The 24,309-nt window shown below is 41.0% G+C and overlaps 1 protein-coding gene across 2 annotated transcripts; it reads right to left on the bottom strand.

Moving 5' to 3' along the window:
* Nucleotides 1–17,861: 17,861 nt before the first annotated feature.
* On the bottom strand, nt 17,862–24,104 carry LOC147602763 (putative serine/threonine-protein kinase WNK3). 2 transcript variants are annotated; one of them, XM_086797570.1, is made up of 7 exons: nt 23,737–24,104; nt 21,496–21,533; nt 21,166–21,393; nt 20,377–20,600; nt 20,132–20,289; nt 19,417–19,921; nt 17,862–19,300 (listed from the first exon to the last, which is right to left on the bottom strand). In XM_086797570.1, the coding sequence occupies exons 1-7, from the start codon at nt 23,848–23,850 to the stop codon at nt 18,399–18,401; spliced, it is 2,169 nt and encodes a 722-aa protein (XP_086653696.1). In that variant the 5' UTR covers nt 23,851–24,104; the 3' UTR covers nt 17,862–18,398. The 2 variants fall into 2 exon arrangements, with proteins under 2 accessions (XP_086653696.1, XP_086653695.1); XM_086797569.1 differs by having other exon boundaries at nt 20,132–20,600; nt 23,737–24,073.
* Between the last annotated feature and the right edge of the window lie 205 nt (nt 24,105–24,309).

Below are 24,309 nucleotides of genomic sequence, written 5' to 3'. Positions count from 1 at the left end.
TGCTAGTTCCGAAGATGTGTGGATGGTTGAAGATGTAGATAGGACCTATTAGAGAGGTAATAAGCTTGTCGAGGATGTATGTGGTGTGGTGTTAGCGTGCAAATCCTTGATGCAAGGCCTCATCTCTACAGTTGTGAGTCGTTTTGGCCTATATAAAGAAAGAGTGCCCATGGCTTTGCTTTATGGATTCATACACTAAGACCAACTTTATTTGATTGGCAATGATGAATGGTGGCCCTGAATTGTCTAGCGGGGCAAGGTATAATTTTGAGATCTCATGGTGTTACTAGAGATAGGGCTACTTCATTGCGTGTTGCACTTTAATGGTGAGGTTTTTGTTGTGATAGTGAAGATAGTGGAAGAAAAGGTAAAGAAGAAATTTTCTTTGAAGAATTTTAGAGGTTCCTACTGCATAATGGAAGGCACAATTAAAAGGGATCCAAAAGATGGTGGGGTGTACCATCATGGACCAAGCTTTCACCCACCATGGCCCCCCATCTAGAGATGTACCTAGATGGCTATTGGAAGATAAGGTTTGGTGTAGGTGCTACTTATTGTGAGTGCGTATGTATGCAAGATGTGCTTTGTGAGAAGTGTGAAGCCATTGTGAGATATGCAAAGCCCTTATATACAAGATGTGCTTGTGAGAAGTGCGAAGCTGGAAATAGCTATATAGGGCCATCGCACACAGAAGTTAGTGTGCAGTTAACTCTCTTGAGGATTTGGCACTGTGGATGATCTTCTTTGATATTGGAATTGAAATAGGTAGGGCAACCACACAATACCTCTCTTGCTACTTGGCATCATAAAATCTTTCAGTCTCTTCTAGGGTGGCATTGGCCCTTGAGTCCAGGTGCTAGTAGCCACATCACTCTCCATTCCTGCTTAATCTTTGGGGGTGGCATCGTGCATGGCTTTAGGTCTCCTCTCTAGCTTTGGTTTATCTTTTGATGGTATGGTTGTTGCAGAGGCTTGTGGTGCACTTCTTTTAGCTTTAGGACTCGAACGAGGGGGTTCCCCTTATAGAAGCCTTGAGCTTCTAGCATGTTTGAAAGGTTTGGGTGTCCTCGAACACCAAAGGCATGGTAATAACCATCCCATGGGGAAACTCCCAGTGTAGCGGTTCTCCTTTACTAATCGATGATACAATGAGTGGTCATAATCCATCCCCTTCCAATAATGATGCTCTCTTTCATTGTACCTATAGGGGTCACATAAAATTGCAAGACACAGGTTTAGTTCCAATGTAAATTCTGCTTGAAAACAACCAACGATTATGGACTGGGAGATGTTTATTGCAATGAGCGTAGTTGTGAAGGTGTGAGGATGTGGGTGGTCTAATAAAATCCACATCCTCTAAGACATTATGTTATTGTTACTAGCTTCTGCATCAACCAAGGTAGGCCATGTAACTACATGGTCAATCTGGGGAAACTCTAGCTTGAGATGAGTAAGTTCCACCATCGGCGGTTCTAGAATTCTACACTTTTAGGGGCGTGCCTCTTTGGTTCTTTTTTATAGGGTGATCACTTCATTGGTGGTTCTAGAATTGTACACTTAGGGGCATACCTCTTTCATTCTTTTTTATTGAGTGATCTCTTCAAGGCATGCCCTGTGTTTTTTATTGTTAGGCTCTCGTTTATCCTTCTTTTTCTTGAGGTTTGATAGATTATATCCTGAGTGAGAGGTCTGTATTAACATTTAATCTTGCTACTATTAAAGTATCCCTCTATCTCAACTCCATCTAGGGTCTCTATCTTCACTACACCTTGAGGAAGGAACAATTTCTGTGTGACACGGTAGGGAGCTTGGCCTCTATACTTGAGTTTTTGTTTGGTATTTTTGATACTATACATAAGTACTTGTTATGGACTATTTCTACTCTCTCAAAAACTCTTCCATTCTAGCAGACAATGAACCATAATGGGATTCTTATCTTGCATCCAAGTTAATATCTCCTTGACCTCCAAGCACCACCAATGGTTGCTAGCTCCAATCTCTTTAATCTCCTCCCTGTTGTCACCTCCAAGAAGTTAGCTTCACCTCCTTGCAAGGACTCTTACTCACTCTCTCACCCCACAACCAAAAGGCACATGTACCAAGATTCATGCACTCTACTATCATCTCTCTCTCTCTCTCTCTCTCTCTCTCTCTCTCTCTCTCTCTCTCTCTCTCTCTCTCTCTCTACAAGATCTCAAGAGCACCAAGTAATCATTTATACTCAACTTTCATGTGGTCACATTATGCAGCTCTTGCTTTAACTGCATCTTTTCGAAATTCGAAAAGCCAAAAGGTTTCTCGGGAATGCAGAAAGTGAAGAGGTTTCAAGAAAATAAATTTAGAAAATTTGAGATTTTTTCTCTCTAATTTCATATTTTCTCCCCTTTTTAGGATTTTTCTCCAAGCTTAATTTTTGAAAATATTTTGAAAAAGAAACCTTTTTTTATATATTTTTAAAAGCTAAAACAACAAAGCTTTTTTAAGCTTTAATAAAAACCTTATAAATTTTTTTCATGGGGGGGGGGGTTTTGTCAGCGAACTGCAGAGTGCAGCCCCCCCCCTTCCCCTACCGCGTGCACGAATTAGAGAGAGAGAGAGAGAGAGAGAGAGAGAGAGAGAGAGAGAGAGAGAGAGAGAGAGAGAGAGAGAGAGAGAGAGAGAGAGAAGAGGGTCTCTCTCTCCACTCTCCTCTCCCCTTCTTCTCCAAAAAACTCATCTCTCTCCACCCCATCTCTTCTCTGTTAATCAGAGAGGATTAATACTTGATTAATCTTTTGATTAAAGAATTTAATTAAACCAAGCTTAATCATAATTAAAAATTAATTATGATTAGTGTAATAAAATTGTGCCTTACGAGGCGTTCACACAGGCGGGAGGAAAATAGAAGAGAAATTCAGATTTGAAAGACGAAAAGGATCCCACGCACACGGGAGAGCATTCCATGCATCAAAATGCTGCCCCTACCAAATTTATGCAGAAAATCGGCAGAAAATGGATAGAATATTCGTGGAAAACCCGTAAAAATGCATAAAAAATACATTTTAAACCATAAGAATGCTCTAAAAATTTCTAAAAATTTAGGATAAAATTCCTAAAAATTGTAAAATTCAAGGAATCCATTCTACCAAAAATATCCATAGTAAAATATGTGATATTTTGGTAAAAATTTCCATTAATGCTTATTTTCAACCATAAAAAATAGAAAAAAATAGCATTAAACTCACGGAATTCCCCTGCAACGTCGATTCCAACCACCATATCGACGATCCACGTGCAAATCATCAACACAAATCAACAAATTAACATTTTTATTTAGTAAATATTAAAATTTACTTTAAAAATGCTAAAAATTTATAATAAGAAAGAAAAAATAACAACAATTAACTAGAGATTGCTTTGATACCACTGTTAAAACCCTAAGATCTCTCTAGATAATTGTTATGCATAAACATACATAATCAGGCATAAAATCATCCACCTGACCACCTCCGAGCCCAAGGGATGCACACATGAATTATAATGAAGTATATCATATCTTTAGCTTGATGTCCCATACCATCAAGAGGTATATCTCCATAATTTTACCTTGATGTCCCATACCATCAAGAGGTATAACTCCAATTCAGTAGCATGTAGCTATAGTGTGAAAGGGTAGGTGAGTAGTTGTGATCCTCTACACAAGAGAACATAACGTAACCTAGCCTCAAGATAACATCAAGAGACCATAGCCTAAGCCTTCCTTGAGAGTGTGCCCCATGCCCCTATTATATAGGAGGGCCCTCAAGTGACTCTTGACTCTTCATCTCCCATGTGTGACCCTTGGATGCCAGACCCTAACCTTAACCCTTAAGTTTAGTCCTAACCCATGCTCCACTAGAGCTTGTTCCCATGCTCCCATGCTCACAAGCCTAATGTGGGTTAGCCTCCTAGTATATGTACACATAATGTGCATATAATAGTAACCCTGAGATGTATTTGGCATACCATAGTGCATATTCCCTTGAGAAGAAGGGACATTCTCCCTGTTGCCAAAATACATGTCATTCCCATCTCTAGTGCTTACTCCTTTTGTAGGCCTTGGCATCCCATCACCAAAAGAGAAGTGTTGTTGCATCCCATTACCATGAGAAATTTGATCGCACCTTGCAAAGGAGTCCCACCATGACTATGCATCCTTGCATCTTGACAAGGTGGATGGAAAACACGATTCCTTGACTCACTTCTCAACAAATCCATCTCACTTTTGAAAGTGTTGAGAAGTCAATTTTATGTAATGAGGAGTTGGTTTTGAAATTGGGATTGCTTTTCATTGAAATTGGGATTGTGTGTCATTGGAAAAGGTGGGCGATACTTATTTGGCTTTAAGAGGTGATATCTTTGCATTAGCAACATCATCAAATGATCCTTTGCCCTTTGATGTAACCATATTTGCATAGGTGACATCCTCACATGCATTCTTGCCTTTGCCTTTGGCGTCTCCAAGCATTTTGTCACTAACCAACCCATGTACTGGAATTTACTCAACATGTGCCTCATCCCCAATGTTAAATGCACTATCAATATCTTCCACAAGTGCCCCTTGATCAAGTTCCAACATGTCTTATGTCACATCCACAATCTTACATGGTCTTCCTCTTGGCATAGCTGTAATTTTTTTTGTTTTGAGTGGATGAAAGGTCAAATGAGATTGGAATTGGGTGTTCGAGGGCTCTATGGAGAGATAATGGTATACACTAACACAATATGTGAAAACAATAAATTTTCAAATGGGGCATATTCTCTCTGTTTTAGGATTTTTGAAGTATTGTTGAAAATGGAAAATTGGCTATAAAATGACCAAAACTAACCTGATTTTGATGATCTTTGACTTGTTGGGATTTTCTTGGCAAGTTCTGTCATCTCCCCAAAAGTTTGACCAAAGTCAAAGTGGAAATCAACTCTATTTTGACTTTTTTAAGTCAACTATGCCACTTTGACCAAGCAAACGATATCAGAATTGAAAACTTAAGGGCTTGTTTGGAAGGTCTAATGGAGTACTAAGAGAATGCATAAATATAGTTATGACACAAATTCGGGTTTATGATTAAATTATGGTTTTGTAATTTTTGATAAACCCTAATTTGACTCCCCAAATGATGTCAAAATCAAGAGTTTAAAGGCTTGATGTGGAGTCCTTATGGAGCACTACAAGAGAGTGTCGATGTTTGTCGGCACTTACCTAGTTCTGGACCACCTAGTCGGCTCCTAAAGAGCAATGACTAATGTAACTATACCCAATGCAACTGTACCCAATGTGACAAGCTAACGTTGGAGCGATGCAGGCCATTTCCTAGGTCCTTCATGATTCCAGATAGGAGTTCATGTCTAGACAAGAAAGCAATTAACACATAGTGGACATAGAATAGATAGAACTATGCAGTGCAGAATAGAGACAAGCTAGAGACCCCATGAAACATTCTTCAATATTACCTTGGACCTACAGAGTGTAATACACTGGCAATCACTCAGCTCTCATGAACTCCTGCTATTCACTCAGTTGTCTATCCTATAATCCACACACCTGGGAATAATCCCCTTTACTGCTTACATCTATTCAGGTACTACCTGTTTGCAAGAAACTGTTACAAAGTTGTTAACAAAGCAAGAAAGCTTAACCCATAATAGTTTGTTACAAAACGGGACAATCTAGGTGGTGACCAAATGGACTAGTTGGCCACCAACACCTGGTGATCATGGTGGACGTTGTGTCAGCTATAGCAAAGCCCACTATTCTTGTTTGCTACTCTGAATTTTTTCATTTTTTTTTGGATCCGAATGGTTTTTGACTCTAGACCATGTTGTCCAGACTACTATGGCCTATTCTATCCTCCTTCTTTTGGTTGAGCTTTTGTAGTAATGCCCCCTGAAAAAAACTTTATTGGCCGGTCTTGGCCATACCTTGGCTCATAAGCTCTTTTCCTACTGCTCACTTAGGCATTTCCTAGCCCTATCCTTTCATCAGCTCGTTTGAATTGCACATCAATGGGTCGTGCATCCGGATACTTTGCTCTAGTCCTCTTCATGGCATCCACTACCATGCTAGTTGTGAAGGTATGAGGCCCTGTCTGTCGAAGAGATAACATAATCTTCAAAAACAATATGTTCCAGTTCTCTTGGCCTTCTTCTGCCACCTCGGCTCCACTTCCACCCATAGGGTGGTCTTCCAGATGGTTTTGATCTTGGCACCTTCTTCTCTTTGTCTGCTGGACAACTCTGTTGTAGAGTTGCTCTTTGAATGACTCGTTGCCTCCTCACTTGGATCTGTGAGTCATAATAGCCCATTGCTTTCCCACACGGCTCTGGATCTGGGGGAAGGTCTTTGGCCTTGTCCTGACACCTTAGGTACTTCCAATTGGTTCATGAATTTGGTGGTCATCCTAGTTGGAAGGCCTCATGGCACCCACTTGTTGTGCCAATTGAACCAAATTCTACATGCATTTGAGAGCAGTTTCCTTCCAGAAACTTTGACTCTTCTAGCCTAGTTCCTCCTATAGCAGGCAGTTTCAGTTGCACACGCCCTCTTCTCTCTTTTGGCCTAGCTTTGGAAGTCATGAAGCATCTTTTCTTTGGAATATTTTTCCTTAGCATGGGCTTTCTTCATGGCATCCATTTGCTTGGCCTTCTTCCTTATGTCTGCATTTGCTATCGTCAATGCAATATTCAACTTATTTAAGCCCATTTTTCCACCCTTGCCTCTAGTCACCCTTATGGGTGTAGTTGCTTCCACCTCCTTCTTCAGTGCCTTGATGGTCTTACCATCATGCTTTTGTTGTTCTTTGAATTCTTCAATGAGTGCTTCCAATTATTCTATTTGGACCATAGAGCCACCTCATCGTTTGCTTTCTCCTGCTGGAGCTCCTTGATTTACCTTTGAATGTTATCCATCCGGCCCGCTTCTGCCCTACTTCTGCGTAACTCCTCTTGTAGAGGTTCCTGTTGGCTCATCATGTTATGCAAAGCGGCATCTTTCTCTTTAATGATGGATTGCAATTTTGTCATTTTTTTCAGCCCATCATTCATGCATCGCTATAGATAATTCAGGGCTCCCTGTACCCATTCCATCTCAATCATGTTTGGAAAGCTTGCTTAAGCTAGCACCATATGTGTCGGACGAGATGGGTACAGAGAGTTCTCGCTATGGAGTATGTGTCTCTAGTTGTAGAGTTGCAGTGGAGGTGGCCTCTTCTCTGCTCATCCAACCTCTGGCAAAACACAGACTCACCCCCCGCTCTGCCAGGTCCTCCTTTAATTGCCAGCCAGGTTTGTGTCTCTAGCTGTAGAGTTGCAGTGCAGGTGGCCACTGCTCTGTCAATCCAACCTCTGGCGGCACAACACAGACTTGCCCCACTCCGCCGACCACTAGGCACTTCCATTCCTCTGCTGGCATCCTCCTTAGATGTCCTTACCTTCTTGCTGCTAATCTTTTTATCCTCAAACTCAAACACTCTCTTTTTTCCCTATCCTGAGGTGGCATGTTCCTGAGACTTTCTGGGGGGCTTTGAACTTTTCAACTTTCCTGGTGCACTCTCCTTTGGGCCCTTCTCCTTTTCTTTCTTGGCTCATGGTGGCTAAGACTTTCCTTTGAATGGTGCATCTAGATATAACCCAATTGTAGTCTTTATGTTGTGCTTGGTGAGCTTTTCGATATGTCCCTTGAGGTTGTGATAGAGTAGTTCTGCCTAGGCTACTCTTGTGCCAGCTTCAGCAACCTTTACCATTTTGAATGTTTTGTTGGACATGTAGTAAGGCTTGTGGGTGAGGTTTATCATCTCCACCACAAACCTCATCTGCTTTTGCCTATCTTTGTCTATTGTTCTTGTTATTTTGTATTCCTTAGCTCTCTCCTCCCCAGTGGGTTGAATTCTTTAATAAAGTCGTTATCCTCTACAGGCTTGATCTCCACTTCTCCCTCTGCTGCTAGCAATTGGATTGGCTACATACAAGAGATTGAATTCCCTCTTCTCTCCTAAGGGCAGAGTAATGATGTTGGATTTCTAGAGCTGTTCCAATTGTTCCCTAGCTTTGAAATTGTGTTAGAGCTCCTCCTAGGGTAGCTCTACGAACTGCTTTTGGCCCATCTTCTCCAGCCACTCTACATGTATATTTGTTTCCTTGTACAGGGTGGACAATAGATACTTGAATTCCACCATCCTATCAAACAAGAGAGAACTAGGGATGAGTGAAAGAAGGCAAGGATCACAACAGAGGAACACATTTTTTTAGCGAGCAATTTCCAACGAGAGAATCTTCCTTTTTTGGCGAGCGCTTTTTTCCTCTCTCTCTACTCTCTTCGTAGTATGTATCTCTCTCCCTCACTCACATTCTCTCCTCTTCATACCCAATCCCTACACTCCCTCTCTCTCTATTGTCCCACTATATCTCTCTCTCAATCCCTAATTTACACTCTCCCTCTCCCCCTCTCTCCACATCTCTCTATACACCCCCTCTCTCCAACATCTCTCTATACACCACCTCTCTCTCCCCCTCACTTATTCTTTCACACCCTTAGAAAAAAATGTTAGTACAACATCCTTGCAATAAAAAAGTGGACAAATGGACAAATAAATTAGTGAAGAAAGTGTAGCATTCTATTCCATCCATTAATCACACATAATGTTTAAAGTGTTGCAATCCCTTCCATCCTTAATAAAAAGTCATTACATACAAAAAAGGTCTTCATACCCTGAGTAGACAAGGACATTACCCATTGAAGTTTTGGAATCCCTTTACATCCATATTATTCACAAGCCACGTTCAAAAAACCAAAAAAGGTCAACCTAATACGAATGTTTGTACTTGCTTACACTCTAGGCCAACTCTGGGTATGTCCTATGTCTATTCAGAGCCTCAGCGATATCCCTTTCAGTCAACATCGGTTGATGAATAAACATATTCTCATTTTGGCTAAGACCGAGAACCCTTAGGTACACAAAGTATAGGTGCTTGCATGCAAGATATGGCTTCCTCTTTTTAATCCTTCCCATGAAATCTGGACAAGTGCATGTTGGATGGCCTTTGATATGTATATCATAAACACCAATGTCTATGCCTTCCCCAAAAGTTTCTACAGTGAAAACCTCATGTTGTTTAGACTCAATTACCATTTCTTGTGTTACCCTTGCTTTTATTTCGAGAGCTCTTTTGCTTCTTGTTGCTACTTTCTCTAAGATGTTAGGCATGTATCTCATGCATCACCCCTCTCGAGATGTGACATTTGTTGCTATTGTTTCCTCCTTTTGAATCTCTTGGCTTACTCCTTGTATTGTAGAGGAGGATACCTTTCCTTCCACTTTCTTCATTTGCGAATTGAAACCTCTGCCACCATAGCCATGGGCCAAACTAAAGGGACTTTGTGTGGAGAGTTTGGTACCCTCTGCCGCCACCACAGGCCAAACTAAAGAGACTTTGTGTGGAGGATGATCAATGTTCTTATCAATGGTCCATGTGTGCATTATAGTGTTGTAAAACCACATCATCTGACTAGTCTTCCCAGCCACATGAGACCTTGTTGAAAAAAACGAGGGAGCAAGTGCCCCCTTTGCACATCCCACAATAGTTCGCCCAAATTTTCCCATCCTTCCTAAATGCCCCATACATTTGACCCTACTATTTTCTGGAGTCCTCCTAATTGCCCATAAGGTTTGATGTATTGGTGCTTCCATTACACTAGTATATGTGGATTCATTGCATGCACTTGTCTCAGAAATGAATCTTTCTAGGTCTTCCAATTGGTTTTCTATCTCAAATATGCACATTGAACTCTGGCCTATGGCTTGCATCATCCTCCACATCAATTACTATAGAAGATTGCCTCTTATGCCTTTTTGAATCTCGGTCACCACTTAAAAGAGTTGGTGCCTTGTACATGGGAGTATCTGGAGTGCTGCTTTTCATAGTTCGTATGACCTGTGCTAGACTAGGAGTGGTAGAATTTGCCCTTTCAACAAGCTTCTCAAGACTAGACCTTGCTCTAATGTGTTTGCCAAGGTTGTCAGAATTCTGTTTTGCACTTTGCAAGAGGGCATTGGCCATGTCTGTAACACAATCATCATCATATAATGATATTCTTTGCTTGAAACCCTCCTCGGCTAGCCAACTTCCATGCTTGGATTCTGATAAGTGCATGCTTGATCAATACTCTTTTCTATCTGCAATAATTACTCAAATAAGCCAATGACAATAATTTCTTTACAAGTTATGTTTGCAAAAACCCAAACTTAACAAGAGATAGGGGTAGTAGTCATATAGAAATCATTATATTGCCCCAATGGGCAATACAAATTTCCCACCACAACTGAACCATATGTCCATAGCAGGTATGTCTCGATCACTCACATTGCCACTTCGCCACCATTGTTGGATGACACGAGCTTGCGCTTGTTCTATTATTTTTGTCGTTGCCATTCGCCATTGCTCACACATGTTCTTGTGTACACCTTGGACTGTTTTCATGACATACTTTGTGGTATGAAGGTTGAGGCTTTGTGCCCAGTGGAAGAGGCATGACCATTCTCGACCCTTCATCTCTAGCCCTTCATTGTATACTTCTCTTATGGAATTCCAATTTTCTTGGGCCTCATCTACCATGAACCCAAAAAAATCAGCCTTCTCAAATCCATGTGTCACCATGACATTATTCAAGCATTCCCAAAATATGACTTGGGAGGTCTTATCCTCCTCTTTCATTTCACATGTAGCTACTATAAGAATCTCCTACAAGCTACCACACAAAAATGACAGAAAAGTGATGACATGATGTACATTTAATGCTATTATAGTGTTTTCATATATGAATTCCTTGCTACCTTGGATCGTACACATGGCATGCCATTCATTATCACCCAATCTAAAATGTGATGTGTGTGGTTGAATTGTATCCAAGCTCTCCTTAGATCACCATTGCCAGAACGCCTCATTTTATTTACAAGATCAACACCTGATGCGGGTCCCTTTGTTGACATCTTAAAGACAAAACATCAATCAGATTCACTCCCTTGGCCTGGAAATCTACTTCCATGAAAGAAAGCATAGGTATAATTCCTCTTCAACTGCAATAAATCATCATAGCCAAAAGACCCGATTGGAGGACCCTTACGTGCTTGCAATACTGACCTACAAAACCTGCAATATACAATTGGTTAAATAACCTCAAACCACCTCTTCAAGTAATTCTCAATGCATACTTACTTATTATTTTCAACTAGAGGTCCAAGCTCCTCCAACACATCGATGAACTCCTTTTTTCCAAGCTGCGCTGCATGCCCCCCTTCCCTTACCAATGATGTCATAACCAATTCTTTGGCTACACACATTTGCACCCTTCTTGGACTGGCATTCCTATCAACACTAACCACTTTTTCCACCATTTCTCTTGTATTGTCTAATAATTTCTTCAATGTTCCTGCTTGCATAGTGTGTGAATGATTGCCCACATGTATCATTAATCGAGTGAGGGTCTCATCACTAGGCATGACATAATACACATAACAAATTTAAGCACATTTTAGTCCCTAATTGTTGTAACCCTAAATGTAACCCTAACCCTAAACCTAACCCTAAATTTTATACTTTAAATATTTAAGTTTCTTGGATTATCTCTCTCTCTCTCTCTCTCTTCATGGAGGCCAAGCTACTATTCCCCCAGGTTACTAATGCTAACATGTGTGTTCCATTGTGCAATGGCAAAGGTATTGTTAGTAAGGACTTTTTGATTTAAAAAAATTATCCCAAGGAGTTCAAGTCCTTAGATGCCCTCATTCATAGAGAAGATGAGGAAAAGCATGTCAGCCTTATTCCACATCAAGATATGGAGGGTAATGACTTCTATATCCTTGAGGGGTCACTTTCTCTCTTGTATGAGGTGACATTCACTTCAGAATGTCATACACCCATGTGTAGTCAAGTGTTTGTGGATCTTGAAAGTCCCTCACAGTTTGTTGATGCAATTCCCTTACAGAGAGAGGTTCCTCAGACAGGATCACTTTCTCGTCACAATTTATTCAATTTTCCAAACATAAAGGGATCTGGTTCAGCAATGGCAGGAATGGACCACAAGTTAGATGGTCATATTTGGACAAAGCCAACCACTTCAAGTGTTTCCTTTCATCAAGGAGTGTGCAGGATTAGCCATTGTATCGGCATAATGTAGTTCCCAAATATAACTTGTCCCTGCTGCTTTCTGCTGGTATTTAAACACTGGCATTAGTAGTGATAGTTGTTTCAAAGGATGCATGAAGAGGACTTGCATAGTGGTCCTCCGAGCTATGCATAATGGGAAGATCATTAATAAATTAATTATTGGGAAAAACTGATAAGGCTCTACAATGTCTCTAATACAAAGCTAGAACTCATTGGTGATAGGATAAGTATGTGGAGTCACACTGACTACTACTAGCTGCTTTCTACTAGAGACTTGCCACACCCTAAATCTTTCCACTGAAGCTCATAGCCTAACCTCCTACCCATTCCTTCTAAGAAAAGGGCTCCCCATGTGCACTGTAAACTAGACAAGAGATGGGGTCTTCTGATGGCCACAGTGGTACTTCCTCTTTGGCAAATTATGGAATAAATATGTAGACCCAAAGAAGGCTTGCCTAGCCTCGCTAATCATGCATAGAGTCATTTGGACTCAATAGAGAGAATTCAACATGAATATTGGGGATGGTAAGTGCTATAGATTCCAAGAGATGGAGGATGACATGCATATACACTGCCCCCAAGACAAAAGATGCTTTGACTCTCTTGAAACTTGTATAAGGACAAAGTAGGGAGGTATGGCATGCTCCAAAGTTTTCTTGAAAAATCTCACTCCAAACACACTCTCCATTGAAGAAGAGTTCACAAAGCTCTTGTTCTTGTTTGGAAAGAAATGCATAAGGTAGAAACAAAACCTTTTGCATATCATGTGTTGAAATCAGCCCATGCTCTCTATCTTGCAAGAGTTGAAGCGATATGTTTTAGCATTCGTCCTCATACCACCGATTGGGATCCTATAGGGGAGTTAGCAGTGGTGGGGAGTAGGTAGTGTAGGGAAAGCTAGCATGAGTGGAATCATGTATAATGGAGGAGAGATATGATGTGAGTCATATAAGATGGAGGAGATTTGTGATGTGACTGTGTGATGGATGAGGTGATGTGTGTGGATATGGTGTGTGTGTGTGTGTGTGTGTGTGTGTGTGTGTGTGTGTGTGAGAGAGAGAGAGAGAGAGAGAGAGAGAGAGAGAGAGAGAGAGAGATGATTATTTGAGCTCCTCTACAATCCATAGTTGAGTATCATTTAGGAATTTTGATAGCCACACCCTCTCTTCTTTAGGTTTTATGCTGGTTTATATGCAGTTATGCTCATTATAGTATTGATGCCATTCACATCTCATATTTATATGTAGTTATGCTCATTATAGTATTGATGCCATTCACATCTCATATTTTTGTTGGTGAAATACTAGTAGTTTCCTTTACTAGTGTTAGCTCATGTATGTTAAACCATTTCTCATGCCATATGAAAATAAGGGTTTACATAAGGAAAAATCCCACCTCTTGAATCTAACACATTGCTACCTTCTTGAGCTTCTATAAATGCAAGCCGACTGCTAGAAAATATATGAGCTTTGTTGGTTGTAGAGAGCTAGGGGAGCCTATTCTCATTATTTTAATGCCATCATATGAACCATATGTGGTGCCTTAGTTGTAGGGTAGATACAGCCACCAGGGGAGCCTATTCTCATTACTTTAATGCCATCATATGAACCATATATGGTGTGTTGGCTTGTTTATGACATTAAAAGACTTGTCTCATTCTCTCTCTCTCTCTCTCTCTCTCTCTCTCTCTCTCTCTCTCTCTCCCACACTCTTCTTCTTCTTCTCTAGGTTAAAATATTTGGGTTGAACAATTTATTTATGTAAGTAATATGAAATTATTCATAAATTTATCTCAAATGATTTATTTATATAAGTAACATGAAATTTTAACTGAATTATTTATTTATGTAAGTAATATGAAATTATTCGCAAATTTCTCAAATGATACCATAAATTTTATTGTTGCTTTTTACATGATTTTTTTGTGTGCTTTATTGTACAAAAAATCTTTCATACAAAAATCTTTTGGGAAAAAAAGTGGGACCAAAGGCCCAAATTCAAAATGGACATATATTTCTCAATTGTTCACATGACTTCTAAGAAGTATTTCAATTTTTGAATTGTTGTTTAAAAAAATATGCACGAGGTTAAAAAAATAGTCTATCATCAAAGAAGCTCAAGCACATGTAATAAAGTTTAGCACAAGAAGTAAACATTATCTTCTTTTTTCAAAAACTGATGTTAGCTTTAATATTTTACAAAGTTGAAGCATGTAAAGCAAGCTCTACATTATATTTCTCTTGAAATTGAAAAATCCAAAGCAAGCTCAAGATATGTCAACTCCTAAGTAGAGTAAAGCTAAGAAATGTATTATTTCATTTTTGCCAAAGGTAATAAGCATCACAACCAGTGGCCTCAATGTGCATATATACACCCAATGGCAACTATTTGACCTCCTTGCAGCACACATAATGTCTGCACAACCAATCTGTCTTCCTGCAGTTCTTAAAACAGAGTTCTGCATAGAATCGATGACTTACCCGCAGTGCTCGAAATCGCCTGCTTTTCGAAAAACGGAGGTCCTAATGCGTCCGAAACGCGTTTTCGGCCCAAAAAATGTTGTCCAATAATAGGACAAAAATGTTGTCCAATAGGACAGTATATTTTCCCTATAGCTTTACTCTCCTACGAAGAAAGCTCCTCAATCACAGATCGTTTGCCGGTGCCTCCCTTAGAGCTCCCGACAAGGGTATAGTCGCCAACACAAATAGGAAAGAGTAGATGAAGCTCTTACCCTCGTACCGCTTCCTATGCTTCTCTTACTTGTAGCTCAGCCCTTAGCATGAACCAGGCTCTGATACCATGAAAAGATGCAGGGAAGAAGAGAGCTTGAGCTCTTGCAAGCACACACACTCACAAAACCCTAAAAGAGAACACACAAGGTGAGAGGCTGAAAAGAGAACTTGAGCTCTTGCAAGCACACACACTCACAAAACCCTAAAAGAGGACACATAAGGTGAGAGGCTGAAAATCTTCTTTTTCTTCAACCAACACTCAACACACCATATAAAAAGATAAGAGTACACACAATATGAAAAGGTACTCAACCAAATACATACTAGGGTTCTCTATAGTGTGCACCCAACTAAATGAGCTGGCACTATAACTATGCCAGTCTCTAGAATGGCTATCACACAGCCTGTCATCCCACTGGCCGCATATCACCCATGATCTCACCAACCATGCCAATGGTGTAAGTGTAGGGCCTATCCCCCAGGAGCGGATCATTAGTGTCCACCGTCTCACTAGATGAGCTCGATATCTCAACACTTCTTCTTTCTCCTCATCCTCTTCTTAATCCTTTTTTCCTCTCTTCTTTGTCCTCTTCTTCTTGATCCTCTTCTTCTTTGTTTTTCTTTCTTTCTCTCTTTCTTCTTCTTCTTCTTCTTCTTCTTCCTCTTCTTCTTTGACTTATTAGGTATTAATTATTCATAAACTAGGGATAATTAATTAATATATATCACAAGTTATTGTGAATATCACAAACTGTTATGTAACCAAAAGGAATCAGATGAAAATCTTAGCATAACCAAAGTGATGATATTTTACACCTTAAGGGTGGAAATAAGCATATCTTCACCTTTGGAAGAAACCAAGTAGAAGTGTGGAAGTAGACTTTTTAGGCACACTCTTCTCTTTGAATAAAGTGATAGAGACTTGTCATTAGGGTTTTAATTCCTTGCGGCACATCTTGAGGGGTAATGTTTTTAAGCTCATTTCTAGGATCTCTAAACAAAGATCCAACTTTTTAACTATTTGGTCCATGCTACAACCATGTATGGGTGTTTAGCCTTGTTAATGCAAGGGTCATACAGGTACTTACCTCTTAAGCTATCTCATAGCTATCCTACAACCATACGCCGTGTTAATGCAAGGATCATATAGGTACTTACCTCTTAAGCTATCTCATAAGCTAATAGCCCAACCTCATAATGACTGAAGGTACTTGTGCTTGCAGCCCCACTCAATTATTTCTAAGTTAATATTAGGTGTGGAGAAATGCATGGAGAATAGACTTGGGCACCAACCTCTATCATCACACTATTATCCTTGCTCACTCATGCAATAGAAGGAGGAGGAAGATACACTCTGTCACATAAACATGCAAGAAATCAGTCTCTCAACTCACAAACTTCCACATTAGCAAGAGACACTATAAAGAGATGTGAGTTAACACATGAGAATATAAGTGTGACAAGAGGATACTCAATCTTCGATAATGGGATTTTTCCCTTTCTAAAAAAAGTGTTATATGCAAGGCCATCTTTTTACATGTGGCTACCCAAGACTAAGTTTGTCTAGGGTACCCGTGGAGTTAGGACATCTTGTTGAGCCCAAGGAGCTACTCGGGGAGCTGTTTGATGTGACTTGATTGTTAGAATTATGAAGGGAATGCATGTGGATGAATCATTCACCTTTCTACTTAAGGATTATTCTAGTTAGACTAAGAGGAACTGATAGGATAGCCAAGCATTAGCATTAGGAAATTCAGTTTGTATTAGAATGGATTGCAAAAGCTACAAATTACTTGGCAATTGAACTTCCTTATTGTAGACTAACAAATATAGACAAGACTTATTAAAAAAGTTATTTCCTATCAATTGATAGAAAACAACCAGATGATAAGTATGGTGTCTTGTGAAGATGTGTTAGAGAGAATAAGTTATTTCAATCTTGAAACAAGCATATGTGAGAATTACTAGAGATCATTATGCTACTAAAATCATAGCACACAAACTCATGCATGGTAGCTTATGGAGAGTAATGTGATGGATGCCATAGATAAACCATACAAGGCTCCACATGGCATTGATATGGAGTGGCCCATAATCCTTTAAATAAGGGAGACCCTTACAAGTTCCACAGTGAATGTGTAAAGATATTAGATTAGAATATTAAATCTTAGGTGCTAGAAGTTAGGATGGTAGCCCAAGGGTAATCACCAGGTTCTTTTTGAGATGGAGACACAAACACCCAACAGAAATCACAAGGTCCTTCTTGCGATGGAGCCATAGACACCCAATTGAAATAAGAGGTTGATTTCACTATCCAAATAGAGGATATCCTTGATGTGATTAAAAAAGTAGATCTGGAAGTGCAACCAACCTAAAGGAAGTCTTTCCTAAAGGACAACTACTAGGGTGTACAACCTTGTAGTAAGGTATATGTGCACCGCCCCAACTTTAATGCTAATCATATAAGGATGAAGCTGGAAAGATTTTGTGGACCTCAAGGAGAAACACCCAATTGTGGTGTTTGATTTTTCATTCTTTTATAACCCCCAAGATAAAGAGAAACATTACATGTTGTAAAGACGATCTAATTTTATTAAATTAAAGCTAGTTCTAGATCTAGTTGTCCAAATAATAATGGGTTTCTTTAGATTATAGTGAAGTTTGTGCTTGATACATTGGCATGCAAGCCAGCCCCAAATTGTATAGGGTTTGACTTGACTAAAGTGCCAACTCATAGCTCACTTCTAGAAGCTCAAGTTCTTGGCATAGAATTCATCACAACCATTTATTTCTTCAAATTTATTAGGATTTTATTGAAGGTTGCGCCTAACACATTAGCATGGAATCGAGTCCCAAATTGTATGGTGTTTAACTTACATAAAGCTCCAACTCTTTCATAAGTGATAGCTTACTTCTTTAAGCTCAAGTTCTTGGCAAGGCATTTCTTGATAACCTTTGAAGATATGAAGAGATGTATTAATGGCATCCGATCCTTAACTTCAAGTGTTAATTAACGAATTAGCATTCTATCCTTCCTAATCCAAATTCCATCCTCAGAATTGGTCACATGCATAGATACCCATGCATAGGCTCAACCTACTTTCCAGTGTTTAATCCTAGGCTCAACCTACTTTCTAGTGTTTAATCATTTCTCTACTGTGACTAGATGCATAGGCCCAGCCAAGTCCCATTTAATCTCATGGGTCTAGCCTTTAACCTTACACCAATGATGAGAATGCCAATGCAGCAGTGAGCGCTTGTATTGAGCCACATGTATTTGCATGGAAAAAACCACATGTATGTTTGTCTGTGTGAGTTCCAGGAGAGACCCAGAGCACTGCCAATGGGCATCCAGCCTTGCTGGTTCAACCTAAGGTTGCATATCAACCTCCACCAGCAGCCCCCCAGTTGCTACTTTCAGTCAAAAATCCACATGCCCACAGGTTTCTGCAGATTGCCATCGATGACCAATGTTCATTACACATTTTACCCCTGCTTGGCTTGCCCATTGCCGGAAGCACAACCATCATGTGAGCAACACATGGAAACTTTTCTTCCTTGCCACCTACTTTTTAAATCCAAAAGAGCAGCTTCATGCTTGTGCTGCAGCTCTTTAAGCTCCTGTTCATACTGAAACTCCAGTTCTTCCAGATGATGAGTTGCTAAATCACAGTCGTTATCACCATTGAAACCAGCAGAACTGATGCCTTGAGTGCTAGGTGTACAGAGATTGTTATGTTGAAGTGCATTTTTGGGGTTGTCAGCTGCGTTTTTATTGCCATCACCATAGATTCTTCTGTGTAAAACCCCACTTTTACTAACAAATCTTAGGTCTGCAGCTTGTCCTAGTACATTGGCTTCACCTCTATTAAGGGACAGAGGGGAGCTAGGATAATCTATAGGATCCCATAACTCTTCAGATGAAGCACTTGTAACAGTGCCACACGCTTCTCCTCTAAGAGGTGGTAGGCATTCAAGACGTGGGTTATGATAGGCCACTTCTTCAAAACGTCCGTACATTGTATGCTCTGTTTGTGGGGGCATGGATGCACCTTCAGAAAGGTCATGCTGCCACGACATCAAACCATGCCGAGACTTATCCATCAGAGAGCTCTCTGAAGCCAGTGTTGAAAGCTGATCATAGGACCCGAGCACTTTTTGACTGACGACGTTAATGAGGGTTTGATTTTCATTGCCACTAACAGCTTCATCAACAGATACACCTGTCTTCCATTCTGGTACCATGACTAGTACGGCACCATCGATTATTTCTGCAATCTTGGTGGCATCTTGGTCAGTAAGACTGAGTTCTGTAACCATTTCACTAGCTACAGACATCGCCGTATCGCTCTCCACATGAAATGGGAAATGGATAATACGAACCTGACCTGTAGAAGTGAAATAAACAAATGTTAAAACAAAATAAAGATAGCAACAATCGAAGACCTGCCTTGCTTAAATTGCAGCCACAGCACACAAAACTCCATGACGCTACCAAAGTCACCTTCTGTATCTGCAATCCGAAGCCGTAGATATACAGTATCATTATCTCTCCTTTTACCCTTGACTTGAAAGTCCATTTTTTGACCCACTTTGTCTTCTATCAGATGTGATGATGGCAATGCATTCTGCTGAACTTTGCTGTTGTTGTGTCCATGCCGTATTGTAGAATTCAAACTGACAACTGCAGGCAGCATGGGTGCTTGATGAATGTCTGCCAAGCTTGAAAAAGAGCGTACACTAGAAAAAGATGCTACACTTGCCAAGCTTCGATTCATGAACGATGGCAAGCTGTCAAATGACAAGCCCCTAAAGACTCTGAAGCAATCCAAGGCATCTGGGGTGGTGGCAGCATCTGCTGTCAGATCACGAACTTCATCACATTGAAGGAACGGATCCATGAGGAGCTCTCTTGCAGGTAGCCTTCTTGAGGCAGTTGTAATACATTTCTCTACAAAACGGCGAAGGTTGGGATTCTTGACCTTGTTCAAGGCTGCTGGCTTTCTCCCCTGTGTGCACATAAAAACCCCACTTGCACAGTCAAGCATAGGAAGAGCACGAGATACTCAAATGGAAGGAAAGGCTATTCTACAAAAGCCATGACATGTCCAAAATCCTGAATCCCAAATCAAAGATCTCCCTGCAGCCCAACTTACTTTCAAGATAAGTACAGAAAGCAAATTTATCACCACATAGCTTAGGATCAGGGAAAAAATTACCATGGTGACCCTTTTGTATATCTGGGCGGCATTTAAGCACTCGCTGTATGGATACTCACCTGTGGCCATCTCCAACAAGCACATACCAAAGGAATAGATGTCCACCAACTCTGTGTATTCTTCCTCATAAAGCTCGGGTGCCATGAACTCGGGCGTGCCTGCAAAAACAAGTGTAGAGACTTTTAGAAGCTCAGCCAAGGGAACCCACATTGGATAAGTGTAGAAAATACCATGACACAACCTACCGATGACAGCATGAGCTGCATGAGCTTGATGGAGGATTGCAGCTAGGCCAAGATCGCCGATCTTAACCTCCCCTTGATTGCCATTAATAAAGATGTTATCGCACTTTAAATCACGATGTATGATAGGTGGGTCCTGACTGTGCAGGTACAGGAGGCCACGGAGGATCTGACGAGACCACTTTTTTATTGCCCTGATGTCAATGCGTCTATGCCTCTTCCGATACCTGAAAAGTGTTCACAAAACAACCCATCAGCCCCTCCTTCCACACACACACATGCAGGCACATATGTCATACATACATACATTCAATATCACATGGTTTTGTTTCTCAGTACATAAGACCACATACATACAAACGAGTGTGAGGCCACACACACACACACACACACACACACACACGCACGCACGCACGCACACATGAATACGTACATACATACATACGTACATTCAATATCACATGGTTTCATTTCTCAGTAGCCCATAAGACCACATACATACACACAAGTGCGAGGCCACACACACACACGCACACACGCACGCGTGCACATGAATACATACATACATACATGCATGCATGCATCTGTACACTTTTGTATCATGGCTTCATTTCTCATTGCAAAACATCCCATAAGACCAACACACATACACACAAGTGCAAGGCCACACACACACACATGTACATAAATACATGCATCTGTACACTTTTGTATCATGGCTTCATTTCTCATTGCATATGTGTTGTGTGCTTTCAGTTTGTATGTTTTAGGAGCAAGAATATGCATACTTACTGCCGCAATGTGCCTGAGGTGAATATTTCTGTCAAAAAGTTCAGGTTTGCAGTCTTGGTGTCGACCCATGAATGATAAAATTTGATGATATTTTTATGCTTCAACGTCTTCAAAAGATGAACCTCAGAGTAAAAGCGCTCTACATCCTCTGGACTGTGGAGAGCACTTTGCACTTTGATTTGATTCCAAGCCACCTCAATTCCATCCACTGCATCAAAAGCCTTGTAGCTATCCAGTAGTCAAGTTCACCCACCCAAAACAAATAAAATCCTGCAAAAAACATGCCAAAACTGCTAGGAAGAAAGAATGACAGCCTAGTGGGTAGGATACACAGTCTTGAAGGCCCCCCTCCCAAGGACATCCTTGTACTGAAAAAATTGAACAAAAGGAAGTTAGAACAACAAAGCGCATAATAAATGCCAAAAATAACCAGAACAGCCTTTGAAATGACTTCAATAAAAGCTTAACAGAACCCCGATTGGTTATCTGCATGCAACTCTCTCTCTCTCTCTCTCTCTCTCTCTCACACACACACACACACAGACAGACAGACAGAGATAAGCTGTTTCAAAGCTATTCTCCTCTGCTGCCCACCTGCGAGTTAAGCATGGGAAAGGGGGTATTCTGAAGCAGCTCCAACTGCATAAATCCACCGATTTTAGCACCTTAGCCTGCTGTAGCAGTTCCAGCCTTAACAGCCCAGTTGCACCCAGATTGTTACTGGCTGGTAGAGCCCCCATCATTCAGCATTCTAGCAGCTCCAGGTTTGCCCAGACCTTGTCCTGACTACAAACCAAGCGATGTGCCTGGAGCCCAGAGTGTGCCCAGGCCATGTGCATCCTGCAAACCAGGTGGTCCTGGTGGTGTGCTTCCTGCTGACCATGCAACGTGCCTTGGGTGGTGGTAGATATCATTGCTTAAACGGGGCATCATCCCATGCCTGAATAGATAATCTAGGCTTGGGCCTCTTCCTCCTTGAAATGTGATGGCTTGATGAGTCCTAGATAGACCACTCATCTCCCCCCCCCCCCCCCCCCCCCCCCCCACAAACACACACACACACACAAAACACAGAAACAACAAAAATAAAAACTTTTTTTGTTTTTTGAGCCGGGGTCAGAAGCGAGCAAGCTTGTTCTAAGACTCAAACAGAGAAACGCTTTTGTCATTAGCTTCATCGTCTCAATTCTCAAAGACAGTTACGCTACTTCCTTAGGGCATGACCCTGGAAGAAAAAAAATAAAAACAGAAACAAAAAACACACATCACGCTGCATAACAGGAAAGAGGATAGATAAGACATCAACTTTGGGTGACAAATCCAAGATTTCCCAGAATACTTTCAACAACCATCCATTACATTTATTTTGCAACAAGGATAGATAATACAGTTCGGATGAGAGTCATCAGACAACCTGAGCTCGACATGCTACTGTTCCACAGCATATCCTTGATTTGGTAAGACTTATTGCTAAGGATCATTGACAGAGGATACATGGTTATATCTAGGAAGCTCTAGTGGCACTATGGGCATTTCTAATCATGTTTCCACCCTCTATCCTGATGGTGGTGCATAATAGACGCATACTTAATATGATTAATATGCAATTGGATGGGAAAAAGGAAGCACACATGAATATTTGGTGGACTAGGCTCTCATTCATGATTTTGGCTTGTCATGCATTGAACCCCTCACAATGGAATCATAGCCCTTTGCGCATTCACATCTCATGCAGCATGGGCACACAGAAAGAGAAGCTGCCTTCAACAGAAAGAGAAGATGCCTTCATGGCCTGCCATGTTTTGCTGCCTTCTAAAAAAGCTTGTGATGCAGTGCCTTGGTGGTATGAAGACAAGGATGATGTGATAATTATGATATTGATTATTTTGTAGCCTATTATGCAGCTAGAGTTTACGTGTACGTGTGTGCACAAGATTGTTTAATGTGTGAGCACAATCGAATTTGTGAGCATTGGTCCATTTACATATGGAGGAAGGGATGCTATTGCACACATATCAAACCTAAGTAGGCGGAGACTTACATAGAAATCTCTGAGTTAGCCCAACTGCAAACACTCTGATTGGCTAGGTCCCGTCGTCTGAGAGTTGATGTTGGAGCTTGGGGAGGGCAGATGCAGGAGGGTAGAGTATGCACCCTCAGTGGCATGTGGGAGGTAGAGTCTATGGAACTTCTCTATTCAGCCTATGCAAACACCAGATAAGATGTGGCAGCCAACAACATGTGGCATCCATGGGCACCTACTTGGCACAGGGTACTCATTCATTACAACCAGTAGACCAGCCATAGCCACTCTGCTCATCAATGCACACACATATATATACACACATGACTGCACACAATGCATGGCATGTGCACAAGACCTTTCAGATGCTTCTGTACTTGCTACACAGGTCCATGGACCATGAATCATGCACTTTCGATATCCTTTTATACTTGCTGCAAAGATCTCTCTCTCTTTCCAAGACTTTCTTTGCAATCTTTGCAATCCTCATGCATCTGTAATTGCTGGTTAGGTTAAGCAGTAGAGTCTGAGACATAGATAAAACTTACTCGTCCATAGCGCCCAGATGGATCTAGCTCTTCAAACTCATAATCGTCATCAGCTTCATCATCATCCATGCAGTGCAAGTATGCAGCGCTGCTGCATCTCTCGAAGTCCAGCATTATGATCCAATAATGACTGCGATTAGATTAAAAAAGCATGTTCCTTCACAGCAGGTATTGCTGCAGAAGGGTCGACACTAGCAGTTGAGAGAATGGGGTCTGCATTTGCAACTTATAAGAGAAGCTGGCTATGAAACGAAGGGTGGATCAGTCTTCCTAGAAGAGCAGCCACAACATTCAACAGAGAAGCTGATGTGAGAGGTTGCTTCCTATTGTTGATCCTGGCGGACATACAATTAGGGGTGAATAAAAACGACAGAGACCCACGAGAGAACCAGTTAAGATAAAGTAAGGGAACAGGAGAAAGCCAGAAAAGATGATAGAGAGAGAAACAAAGGATCAGAGAGAGAGAGAGAGAGAGAGAGAGAGAGAGGGACGGCGGTGCGGGGTAAAATCTTGCATGGCGACAAGCGGACGAGTCAAGCTGCGCAGTGTGCGGCTCGCGACAAGAACACACCT

Source organism: Cibotium barometz, chromosome 66 (assembly GCF_041138505.1).
Source record: "Cibotium barometz isolate CiBa-2024 chromosome 66, ASM4113850v1, whole genome shotgun sequence".
Taxonomy (NCBI): domain Eukaryota; kingdom Viridiplantae; phylum Streptophyta; class Polypodiopsida; order Cyatheales; family Cibotiaceae; genus Cibotium; species Cibotium barometz.
The sequence above is the reverse complement of the archived record's forward strand: the minus strand, read 5'-3'. Positions and strand labels throughout refer to the sequence as shown.